The 12476-nt window shown below is 43.2% G+C and overlaps 1 protein-coding gene across 2 annotated transcripts in view; it reads left to right on the top strand.

Annotated features, from left to right (window-relative positions):
* Nucleotides 1–12476, top strand: part of Abcc5 (ATP binding cassette subfamily C member 5) — a 96187-nt gene that overhangs the window by 74393 nt on the left and 9318 nt on the right. For both annotated transcript variants that reach the window (XM_021184648.2, XM_021184649.2), the window contains exon 26: nucleotides 8129–8288. In XM_021184648.2, the coding sequence (XP_021040307.1) occupies nucleotides 8129–8288 (160 nt within the window). The remainder of the gene's footprint in view (nucleotides 1–8128; nucleotides 8289–12476) is intronic.

Raw genomic sequence — 12476 nt, 5'->3', positions numbered from 1 at the left:
AAAAAAAAAAAACCACTGGCTTGGGCGATGAACAGTTGTTGCATAGCAGCGAGGAATTAAGTAATAAAATTATTGCTATTGCTCCCTTCCCTGTCTATCCAGGAAGCCAGAAGCCTCTCTGGCTAGCCTGGTTAACTCTTTGTGAACCGAGAGGAAGGAAAGGAAAAGAAATAAAATGCTTTATATAGGCCAATATGCACACACACATACATTCATGCACCCACACTCTGGCCAGGCTCGACTGTCTGTCTCAATCAACTCCACAACTATTCATGTATGCTTACATACATACACATGTCCCTACACAGGTATGAGAAGACAGACTTATACGTTTGGATGGATGGATGGGTGGGGCAGCGCTCCCCAAGCCAAACCATCCATCCAAAAACTTTATTTCTTTTCTCTGGCTTTGTTATACTTTCTTAGACAAAAAGTTTCTTAGAAAATTACCTCAGAGCCGGGCTTGGTGGTGCATGCCTTTAATCACATCTTTCTAGCAAAGCAACTAAGGCCAGCATTTAAAACTTTCTTTCTAAAATTATCTGAATCAAATCAGGAATTCTAAAGAGTCATTAATTCATCTAAATAGCTTTAATTCATGAAAGTTAATCTTTATGCTGATTTGTAGAAAATCTGATCAATAGGGTGGGCTAATGTCCAGGGATTGTTAGATTAATAATGACAGGAAAGGCATATCAGCTGCAAAAAGCAATCCTGAGCTGAAGTCTCTTTGGGACCTTGCCATCAATTGACCCATCACAGACATGAAAAAAACAACGGGCCACCTTTCAGGAAGGCTACTTGCTAGCCTTAGTCTATCTTAGATGGTTCCTGACAGTTAATTTTCTACTCAGGCCCCATAGGTGGCCAAGGACTGTTTCCAAGAGAGAACAGTTGTCTACGAATAAGGGTAGAGCCTTGCTCCAACATACCAAGAGGCTCCTTTGTGATTCTTGTATAATGGCAGAGCATCTCTGTCTGCCACTGACACCTCAAGTACTATCAGGTCTGCTGGCTCATATGGTCCCAGTAGTAGAGCAGCCCGCATGGCAGCCTGGACCTGCTGAAGAGCCTTCTCCTGTCCCAGGCCCCACTCAGGTAGCAGCTTCCTGAATCACTTGTTATCTGGGCCTGAGTAACACACCCAAGTGAGGAATGTGCTGCCTCCAGAGTCCAAATAGGCCCACTGTTGCTTTTCTGTTGCTGTGAAGAGACGCCATGACCAAGGCAGCTTGTGGAAGAAGCAGTTTACTGGGTGGGGATTACGTTTTCAGAGGCTGTCATGACTGTCATCACTATCAGGGCAGGAGCCCGGCCCAGGTGGGCAGGCATGGTGGTAGAGTAGGAACTGAGAGCTCCAAGTCCTGATCCACAAACACAAGGCGGAGAGCTGTTGTAAGCTTATCCCTGACTAGCTTACAAATAAATGAGACTCAGACTATGGCAATATTATTTGGCTTTGACAATTACTGGGATTAACCCTTCTAGCCTTCTAACTTCTTCTAACTGCTGGCCTGGCTGCCTCCCCAGCAAGGAGTGTACCTCAGATATGTGGTGTTTCTCCTGGCCATGTGCTCATCATCCATCTCCCCTCTTGGCAGCTTCCTCTCTCTCTCCTTCCTTTTCCTCTCTTCTCTCTCTCCCAATCAGGTCATTCCAAACCCACCTACCTCTAATACCTCCAGAAATTGGCTGTAACCAATTTTATTTAACCAATAGTTTTAAATCAAGGAACAAGGTTTGCATAACAAAAGTTTGTAAACTCAAGAAGTCACTTATAAGCTTAGATCTTTAGATATAGCATTACAATAGGTACCAAGAGAACAAACCTCAACAAAGAGATAATTGGGAAACCCCAAAGCCTGCCTCCAGTGACATACCACCTCCAACAAGTCCACACTTTCTTTTTTTTTGTTTTTGTTTTTGTTTTTTTGTTTGTTTTTTCGAGACAGGGTTTCTCTGTGTAGCCTTGGCTGTCCTGGAACTCACTTTGTAGACCAGGCTGGCCTCGAACTCAGAAATCCGCCTGCCTCTGCCTCCCGAGTGCTGGGATTAAAGGCGTGCGCCACCACGCCCGGCAAGTCCACACTTTCTAATTCTTCCCATATAGTTCCATTGACCGGGGACCAAGTATTCAAACATGTGACCCTGGGGTGGGAGGCATTCTCACTCAGAACACCACACCCACTGAGGATTGTCCTTCTTTCATGGTGGTAGGAGGAGCCAAGTGTAATAATTTTTCCTTCATCTAGGGAAGACTATCTCTGCATTTGTGTTACCAACAAGTTCAAGGTGTTTTCTCCCTCCTGCTCACTTGGTACAATGCCATCAGTATAGTGGGCAATGTGATATTTGTAGAAGAGACAGATAATCAGTATCTCTTCAAACTAAGTTATGAAACTGGGCTGGAGAGTTAATATATCCTTAAGGTAAAACTGAAGGTATATTGTTGGCTTCGCCAACTAAAAGCAAATGATTCTGTTAGTCCTTATGGACAGGTACCGAGTAAAGGGCATTTGCTGGATCAGTAGTTACATACCAAGTAGCAGGAGATGATAGCGTAGTCAAGTTAGGACACAGCATCTGGTGCAGCATCTGCAGTTGGGATCACTGCTTGATTAAAATTGTCAGTGTTCATCCTCTGGAATCTGTCTTCTGCACAGGCTGATCAGAACACTAGAGGGAGATACGTGGTGGCCACCACCACTGGATCTTTCCAACTGTTCTCATTCTTCTAGTGAGTGGATATTGGCTTCGGTGTACTGTTTTCCCAGGTAACGGTAACTCCAGTGGCTTCCACTTAGCCTATATAAGCATAATAGTCCTCAATTTACATGGAACCAATGTGCGGCTTTTCCAAACTTCTAAGTGTATTTATTTCAATTAGACTTTCTGAGACTGGGAAATCGCTACAAGATAGCTTTATGGACTCCCTGGACATACTACTACAAGTCAGTCCTGAGCCAGAATTCTGCTAATCACTTCACTGCCTGGCTTAGGAAGTTAGGATTCCTGCACAAAACATCATGACCAAGAAGCAAGTTGGGGAGGAAAGGGTTTATTCAGCTTACACTTTCACACTGCTGGTCACCACTAAAGGAAGTCAGGACAGGAACTCACATAGGGTAGGAACTTGGAGTCAGGAGTGGATGCAGAAGCCATGGAGAGGTGCTGCTCACTGGCTTGATTCCCCTGCCTTGCTCAGCTTGTTTTCTTATAGAACCCAGAATTACCAGCCCAGGGATGACACCACCTACAATGAGCCCTCCCACCCTTGCTCACTAATTGAGAAAATTCCTTACAACTGGATCTCATGGAGGTATTTCCTTAAGGGAGGCTCCTTTCTCTGTGATAACTCCAGCCTGTGTCAAGTTGACACACAAAACCAGGCAGTACACTGCCATAAACTCCTACTTTAACTAGAGGGACAAAATGTTTCTTGGTGCCTTCCAGATGCTAGTTTGAACCAGTATCCAATAGACCCCAGAAAGTTTGATGGTTTATTTGGCCACAATGTACAGTTACCCTTGTAAAAGGCCATAGGCCCCTCTGGGAAAGGATGGGGAGCCAAGGGTAAACTTCAAGATCTTTCCTCAGGGGACCTGTCCATCTCTTATTCATGGGGTTTTGGGTCTGCAAAGTGGCTCAAATCTAGATATTGGTTCACAGGCCACGATTCCTTATTGCTATGATCCAGTGTAGTCTTTCTTCCATTTGTTTAAGAGTTTTTCTGCTTATACAGACCAAAGAAAAACGCAGCAGGCTTTTTATCTATATCATACTTGGGAATACCATGATTGATTAGCTAGTACCATAGGTCCATATGGCTCATGCTACCATAAAAATCACTTTGCCTGATCTGCCTACAGGTCAGGCCGTTGTGGACATGGCTTTGCTTGGCTGCCTTTCATGATAACAACACTCACTGTATCTCTGACAGTCAGTGGTGTTACCTGGCCCCTGCCACTCAGGGGCTCAATTAAACCCATGGAATTTAATTCATCCAGTTCAGTAGCTGAATTCCAACCCTAAAGTCTGCCACAAGGAAAGGAAAATGATGAAGGCCTTCGGCTGTCCAGGTGGTTAGAGTGATTTGATTGATTGATTGATTGATTGATTGATTGAGGAGACCAGGAAATAAAAGAGAGAGGCTGACCTTCACAGAAGCATTTTGTCATTTGGTCTGAACAATGAAGGGTGGTGGTCTCTTGTGTCTTGGCAGGAGTGGAGATCACAGCGTAGATGCAGAGGACTTGGTGTTCCATAGTCTGTAAAGGGGAGTTTGGGGGTGGGAGATACCATCTGCAGGTTTGTTTCCCTGCAGTCTCAGTGCTTTAAATACCAATGGAGGCATTTGATCTTCTCACTAGAAACTTCCTGTATCCTGAACTGCCTGTAGATGTTATTTCTGCTCTGAGGTTTCTGGGTTATTAGCCAGGCCCATAGGGCATCAAAAGAAAAGAGGAATACCGTGTTCATCTGGCTGTTTCCTGCCAGGCAGAGACAAAGTTGGGTTGTTGGGATCTGTGTTGTGGATATGGGGATGAGAGAAGGTTGTGCTGACTTCATGTAGCAGTGAGAAAGTTTCAACTTGTTGGCTGTGGTGGCTTAGTGGTTGGCCCCATGTCTTCCTGGAGAAACTTTTGAAAACAGTCAGTTAGACAAAGGGCTAAAAGAGTAAAACAAGACCAGACCTTGGGCTACCCTGCAGGGGACTTAGGGTAGCCATGTCCTATGGAACTGATAAGGACAGTCATTTGATCCAGGAGAAACTTAAGGTTTAAAAACCAGGGTAGAATGTTCTGTGAAGCATCGTGGTTTCTGGATGAGGGCGTGGGACCCCATCCTGAGCAGTCCTCAGATCTACTTCTCTTTACTTTTGGAGGACCACAACATCCAAAGAATCACGTTGATCCTGAAGGATGTTCAGTGGATCTGAAATTTCTCTAATTTGTTTTTAAAGAGCTAATGAGACAGAAAGTTCACTGATGCAAAGGAGCTCTTACTTCAGCAGTTTTAGTTCTGAGGTCCAGAACTAGTCAGGGTTCTCTAGAATATCAAGACTTAAAGAATAAATTCATAGTAAAGAGTCTGTGTAGAAAGGAGATTTATTAAAATGACTTGCAAGCTTCAGTCCAGCTAATCCAACAATGGCTGGTTGTGAACAGAAAGTGCAAAATTCAGTAGTAGTTCTGTTCGTGAGGCTGGATGTCTCAGCTGGTCTTCCGTGTATGCTGGAATCCTGAAGAAGTAGGCTCTAATGCTAGTGAAGGAATGGACTTGCTAACGGGGCAATGGCAAGCAAGCATAGAGAGCGCTTCCTTCTCCCATGTCCTTATATACTATATAATATTATATATAATATATAGGCTTCCAGCACAAGGAATGGCTAGATTAGATCTGTTTTGAAGGTGTGTTTTCCCACCTCAAGGTCTGGATTAAAGATCTTGTGGTTCCTACCTTAAAGTTTTGGATTAGAAGTGGATCTTCCTCCTTTAAGCAAAAATCCCTCACAGGTGAGCCCTCCATTTTGCAGTTTTATCTCCAATTGTAATCACGTTGACAACCAAGATCACAGCCCCAGAGTTGGATGGTCCATCAGTCTCCTCTCAGAAGTCACCCAAACTGCTGTTAAGGGTTTGGGGGCAGAGACCATTCTTAACTGTTTTGTGGTTGGCAGAAGGCAGAAGGGTCAATGTAGAAGGAACAACAGTGAGTGGGCCTCGAAGGAAGGTTGATCCAAGGAGCCATGATAAAGCTAATAAATGAACCGCATGATGACAGTATTCATCCTTGAAGTGTGTTATGCCAGTGAGGTCGCTCAATTTGGGTTTGGTTTGTTCTTGTTTTCTCACTTTTTGAGTTGCATCATGAAGCCATTTGTTACTTTCTAATTTTTTAAATGTAGGCATTTTGAAGCAAAAATTTCCCTTGTAGGACTATTCAGTGTGTCCCAGAGGTTGCTATGTTGTATTTTATTTTCATTTAATTTCAGGGAGTTTGTTTCTTCCATTACTTCTTTTTAAGTACTGAAATCACCTCCTATTAATGGATTGATGTTTATCTGTGTCTTTAGCTCCAGTAGTGGATTTTTTTTTTTTTTAATGAAATCAGGTGTCGGGTGTTTGGTGTGCATGTTTAGGATAGTGATGTCATCTTGGTTAGCTGTTCCCTTGATTAGGATGAAGTGTCCTCCCCTCCCTCCTCCCCCCATTTCTGATTAGTTTTAGTTTGAAGTCTATTTGGTCAGAATTAAGATCGTGATGTCCTATTGCTCCTAGTCCTGTTTACTTAAGGTTCTTCTGTCATCTTTTTACTCTGAGGCAGTGATGTTTAAAGCTTAAGTTGTGTTTCTTTTTTTTTTAAAGGATTTATTTATTATTATACGTAAGTACACTGTAGCTGACTTCAGACGCACCAGAAGAGAGTGTCAGATCTCATTATGGGTGGTTGTGAGCCACCATGTGGTTGCTGGGATTTGAACTCAGGACCTTTGGAAGAGCAGTCAGTGCTCTTACCTGCTGAGCCATCTTGCCAGCCCCCTAAGTTGTGTTTCTTGTAGGCGGCAGATAGATGGATTTTGTTTCTGCAGGGGAACAGATCCTTTGATCTAGATGCAGTTTTATCTGGAGAACTGATTCTCTGTCTTCTGTCTCACTTGTTCTACTTGTAAGGCTTTCTGTTGCATTTCCTAGTTTGGCTTTGGGGTTTTTCAGTTCCATCTTCATTTCAGCCTGAGTCCTCTTCATTTCTGTCTCCAGATTGAATTCCATTCTCAAGTTCTGGATCGTCTCCATCATCTCCATCAGCCTTCTGTGTTTTTTTCTGGCTTTACTCCGGCGTTTGTTCTCCTTGATTTCATTCTTTGACGGGGGTTTTGATTGCTCTTTAAGTTCTGTGTCCCGCAGTTCATCTGGGTAATTCTCACTGGCAAGCATTGCTACAGGGCTGGTAGGTTTTGTGGAGAAGATACTGACTTGATTGTTCCTGTTGTTGGTATTCATATTGTGATGAGATATGGCCTTGTAGACTTCCTTTGTTATTTTGTTCTGAGTTTGTTACAGATGGACAGGGTCAGGGAGAAGAGAAGATATTGGGGTGAGTTCAGTCTAGAGGTTGGAAATTGCTTGAATGGAATGAAATGGGGTGGGCAGAGGAGACTGGCCTGGTTCAAAGGCTGAGTTTCCTGTTCCCAGCCAGGAGTGTGGGGGTGGAGAGGTCTGTGCAGAAAGGCTGAATATGATTTGGGAGAATCCTGTAGTTTGGGGGACAGTTAAGGAGGATCCTGACTCCAGACTAGGCCACTGCCCAGGCTAGATCGGCTGGGCTACAGAAAAGATGTGGCTGAGGTGGTCCTGGAAGAGGCTATAAGATGTGTGGGTATGGAGGGGGGAGGTAGAGGTGGCACAAACTCAATAGGTTATTTAAACAGTTCACACTGTGGATTTCTGGCGTGCTGCATGCTTCTATGAGAGCTGTCAGCAACTCAGATTGTAAAGCCTATTCCAGCAGGTACTTTAAAATTTTTATCCTTATAATTCTATTTTTCTGGAACCATTCCTGGTACCAAATCTGTAGTAGTTAGGGTTCTCTAATGGAACAGAGATGATAGAATAGATATCTGTGTGTACAGAATTTATTAAGAGTGGCATAAGCCATGGTCTAGCTAATCCATCAATGGCTGAGATGACAGAAAGACCAAGAATCTGGTAGTTGTTCAGTCCACAAGGCTGTATGTCTCAAATGGTCGTCAGTCTACATGGAATTCCCCAGGAAGTAGGTTCTAATACAGGAAAAGACAGTGTACTCCCATAAATAAAATAAATAAGTACATCTTTAAAAAAAATAGCAGGATAGGTGAACTTGCCATGGAGAGGGAAGGCAAGCAGGCAGAAAGCAAAGCTTCCTTCTTCCATGTTTTTTCATGTGGGCTGCCACCAAGAGCTGTGGCCCAGATTTAGGGGGGTCTTTGCACCTCCAAGTATCCAATCAAGAAAACCCTCACCTAGGTGCTTAACTGCCTAGTTGATTCACATGTAGTCACATCGATGGTAGCCATCACCATAAGCCAGCTTTCTCTTTGCAGAAGTTACTCAGAGCTACTCTTCTGCCTCTTGTTACTCCGCAGGGAAGTCCTCTTTGGGGATGGCCCTCTTCCGTCTGGTGGAGCTATCTGGAGGCTGCATCAAGATTGATGGAATAAGAATCAGTGACATCGGCCTGGCCGACCTCCGAAGCAAACTGGCCATCATTCCTCAGGAGCCAGTGCTATTCAGTGGCACTGTCAGGTGAGGCCTGGCTAGGACTGGATGATGGCAGAGCCACCACATTGGGTGGAAGTCCCATGGCCTTGGGGCCTGTGTTTCCCATGAGTCTGTGATTCCTATCGCAGTGACGAGGCAGCTTCTGCTATATATGCTGTGTAATTAACCAAGTATCTCAGCAAGGCTCTGCCACAGCGGTCCAGAGATCAGAGAAATTTTGGCTCAGATTTCTGACCCATGCCCTCTTAACAGGTTACCACTCTTCCCCCCCCCCNGCCCCCCCCCCCCCCAGACAGGGTTTTTCTGTGTAGCCCTGGCTGTCCTGGAACTCACTCTGTAGACCAGGCTGGCCTCAAACTCAGAAATCCGCCTGCCTCTGGCTCCTGAGTGCTGGGATTAAAGGCGTGCACCACCACGCCCAGCTAATGCTTTCTAACTATATATTCTATTTCCCTTCTTTCAGAGAGCCAACCCTACCTGCTCATCCCTTACTCTCTATCTAACCTCAGTGGTTCTACAGATAGTAGTATTCCTATTGAAGGTTAAATAGCTATCATCCACTTATACAAGAATATATACTATATTTGTCTTTTTGGGTCTGAGATACCTCTCTCAGGATGATTTTTTTATAGTTCTATCCATTTACCAGCCAGCAAATCATAGTTTCATTTTTCAAACAGCAGAATAATAGTCTACTGTGTAAATTACCATATTTCAATTATTGGCTATTATAAATAGAGGAACAATGAATGTGGTTGAGAAAGTATCTCTGTAGTAGAACACAGAGTCCTTTTGGTGTATGCCTAACAGTATAACTAGATCTTGAATTAAATCTATTCTCAGCTTCCTGGGAATTGCTACGCTGATTTCTGTAGTGGTTGTACAAATTTACACTCCCACCAGCAATGGATTAGTGTTCCCCTTTCTTCATATCCTGCTGGCTTGAACTGTCATTTGTTTTATTGATCTTAGCCATTCTGATTGATGGAAGATGAAAGTCATTGTGATTTGCATTTTCCTGGTGACTAAGGACGTTGAGCATTTCTTTAAGTGGTCCTCTACCACTTGTGTTTCCTCTTTTGAGAACTTTAGATCTGTGTCCCATCTTTTAAATTGGGTTATTTTCTTCTTGTTGGGATTTTTTGTTAATATATTTTAGATATTCTCTCTCAAATGTGTAATTGGCAAAATCCTTTCCCCATTCTGTAGCCTGCAGGTTTGTTTGGATGATGCTCTGCTTTCCCGTGCGCGAAGCTTTTCAATTTTATGAGGTCCTGTTATTCACTGTTGATCCTAGTGCCTGTGCTACCAGTGCCTTCTTCAGAGTCTTTCCCTGTGTTACTGAGTTCAAGCCTGTTTCACACTCTCTGTCTTATTTGAGGTTACTGTTGCTGTGATAAAACACCATGACCAAAAACAGCAAGTTAGGGAGGAAAGGCTTTATTTAGTTTATGGTTCCACAGCACTGCTCATCATTGAAGGAGGCCAGAACAGGAACTCAGAACAGGGCAGAAGCTAAGGAGAGGCCATGGAGGAGTGCTGCTTACTGTTTTGATCCATATGGCTTGCTCAGCCTACTTTCTGACTAGTCAGCACCATCAGCCCGGGGGTGACTTCATCCTCAATGGGCTGAGCCCTCCCACATCACTAATTAAGAAAATGCCTACCAGCTTGCCTATAGCCCTGGTATATGGAAGCATTTTCTTAATTTAGGTTCCCCCTTCTCAGATGCTCTAGCTTGTGTCAAGCTGACATAAAACTAACTAGGACATTCTTCATGCTATCTGGTCTTATGTTGAAGTTCTTGATCCCCTATAGAGTTGAATTTTGTATAGGGTGATAAATGTGGATCTATTTACATTCTTCTATATGGAGCCATCCAGTTTAATCAGCACTGTCTTTTCTCCACTGTGTATTTTTGGCTTTGTTGTTAAAAACCAGGTGTTCACATATATGTGGACTTATGTCTGGGTCTTCAATTAGATTCCATTTATCACCATGGCTGTTTTAATGCCAATACCATGTTGTTTTTATTATTATAGCTCTGTAGTACAGCTTGAGTTTGGGGATGGTGATACTGCCTGGGGTTCTTTTATTATTCAGAATTGTTTTTTAACCATCCTGGGGTTTTTGTGTTCCATATGAAGGTGAAAATTGTTTTTTTTTCAGTTTCTGAGAAGAATTATGTTGGAATTTTGATGGAGATTGCATTGAATGGTAGATTGCATTTGGTGAGATGGCCATTTTTACTATGTTAATCCTATTGATCCATGAGCATGGGAGATTGTTACATCTGATATCCCCTCAGTTTCTTTCTTCAGTATCTTAAAAGTTTTTATTATATAAGTCTGTCACTTGCATGGTTAGAATTATCTCAAACACACATGCACACATTCACACGCACAAACATATATTTTGAGGCTATCGGGAAGGTAGTGTTTCTCTGATTTGTCATTTGTATATAGGAAAGCACTGGTTTTTATGTGGTAATTTTGTATTCTGCCACTTTGCTGAAAGTGTTTATCAGCTATAGAAACTTACTGGTTAAATCTTAGGGTTATTTATATATAAAATCATATCACCTACAAATAGAGATACTTTGACTTCTTCCTTTCCTATTTGTTTCCCCTTGATCTTCTCCAGTTGTCTTATTGCTCTAAGACTTCACATGTTATATTGAATAGATATCTAGAATATACAAAGAACTACAACAAAAAAACAGAACAAAAACCCAAACCCAACACCAAGAAAACAAACAACTCATTTCAAAACAGTGGGACTTGAAGCTGGTCATGACGGCTCACCCCTTCAATCCCAGTACTTGAGAGGCAGAGGTAGGTGGATCTCTGGGTTCCAGGCCTGTCTCAAAACAAAACATAATAAAAATGGGGCAAGGAACTAAAGAGTTCTCTGAAGTCAAAATTGAAATAGCTGAGAAACTTACTCATCCATGTTCACTGCTGCAAACAGCCTTCATATCCATCAGGTGATAAATGGAGGTGATACATTTGCACAAAAGAATATTATTCAGCTGTTCAGAAAAAATGAAATTGCCGGGCATGGTGGCTCACGCCTTTAATCCCAGCACTTGGGAGGCAGAGGCAGGCGGATCTCTGAGTTCGAGGGCAGCCTCCTCTACAGAGTGAGTTCCAGGACAGCCAAGGCTACACAGAGAAACCCTGTCTTGAAGAAAAAAAAAAGAAAGAAAGAAAAAGGAAAAGTGAAATTGAGCTAGAAAGAGATAGTTCAGTGGTTAGGAATACTGACTGCTCTTCCAGAGGACCTGGGTCTGATTCCAAGTACCCACCCACATGGTGGCGTATAACTGTGTTCAACGTCAGAGGAGTCAACGCCCTCTTCTGGCCTTCATGGGCACCAGCATGTACACAGTTCACTAACATTCAACACCCATCAAATAAAATAACTTTAAAAACATTTATATGAAATTTTATAGGTAAATGGGTAGGGCTGAAATTAGTCATTCTGGATGAGGTGACCTAGACTTAGGAAGGCAGATGCCATAGACATTTTTCTCATTTGAGTCTTCAAATGTGTGTGTTCCACTGGAAGCAGCCACAGAGATCAGGAGCATCAGTGGGCGTGTAGAGGGAGGGGAGAAGAAGTGAGTGCAGCAGTGTAGCAGGTTACAGGGGAGTCATGAAACAGGGAAGGGTAACGAGGACGGAGATGACCACTAGTTAACAAATACGAAGCCACATATGCAAAATGTCTACGTGGAATTACCCTGTAACAGGGCAAAATGCCCGTACTGGACACCAGAGGCTAACAAATAAGAACCAATTCCAGGAATGGAGTATGTCTTTTGGAGATGTTGGCACACTCCCTGGAAAGAAGCACTACAGACTTGCCAACGCTCATGATTTCCCTCAGAACTTGACTGTATGACACTATGCCGAGGACACCACACATTTGAGTCACAGAACATGCTACTGGAGAAGCCAAGGAATCACCAGTCTTACCCATACGTGAACTCTGTGAGCTACAACAATGACTTATCTGGTTAGGCATGCCCAAGGTGCAGTAGGACCCTCATAGCATGGAGTAACCAGCCAGTTTCTGATTGTTTAAGGGCTGCTCTGCAAGGAGAAACCTATACGTGGCATCTTTATTGGTTCCAAGAACCTGTGGCTAAACATGTCACAGGTCCTAGAGGAGCATCTACGACTATTACTGTCCTAAATGGACATAATA

Source organism: Mus caroli, chromosome 16, assembly GCF_900094665.2.
Source record: "Mus caroli chromosome 16, CAROLI_EIJ_v1.1, whole genome shotgun sequence".
In the NCBI taxonomy this organism is placed as follows: domain Eukaryota; kingdom Metazoa; phylum Chordata; class Mammalia; order Rodentia; family Muridae; genus Mus; species Mus caroli.
This window is presented reverse-complemented; position numbering and strand designations above follow the sequence as displayed.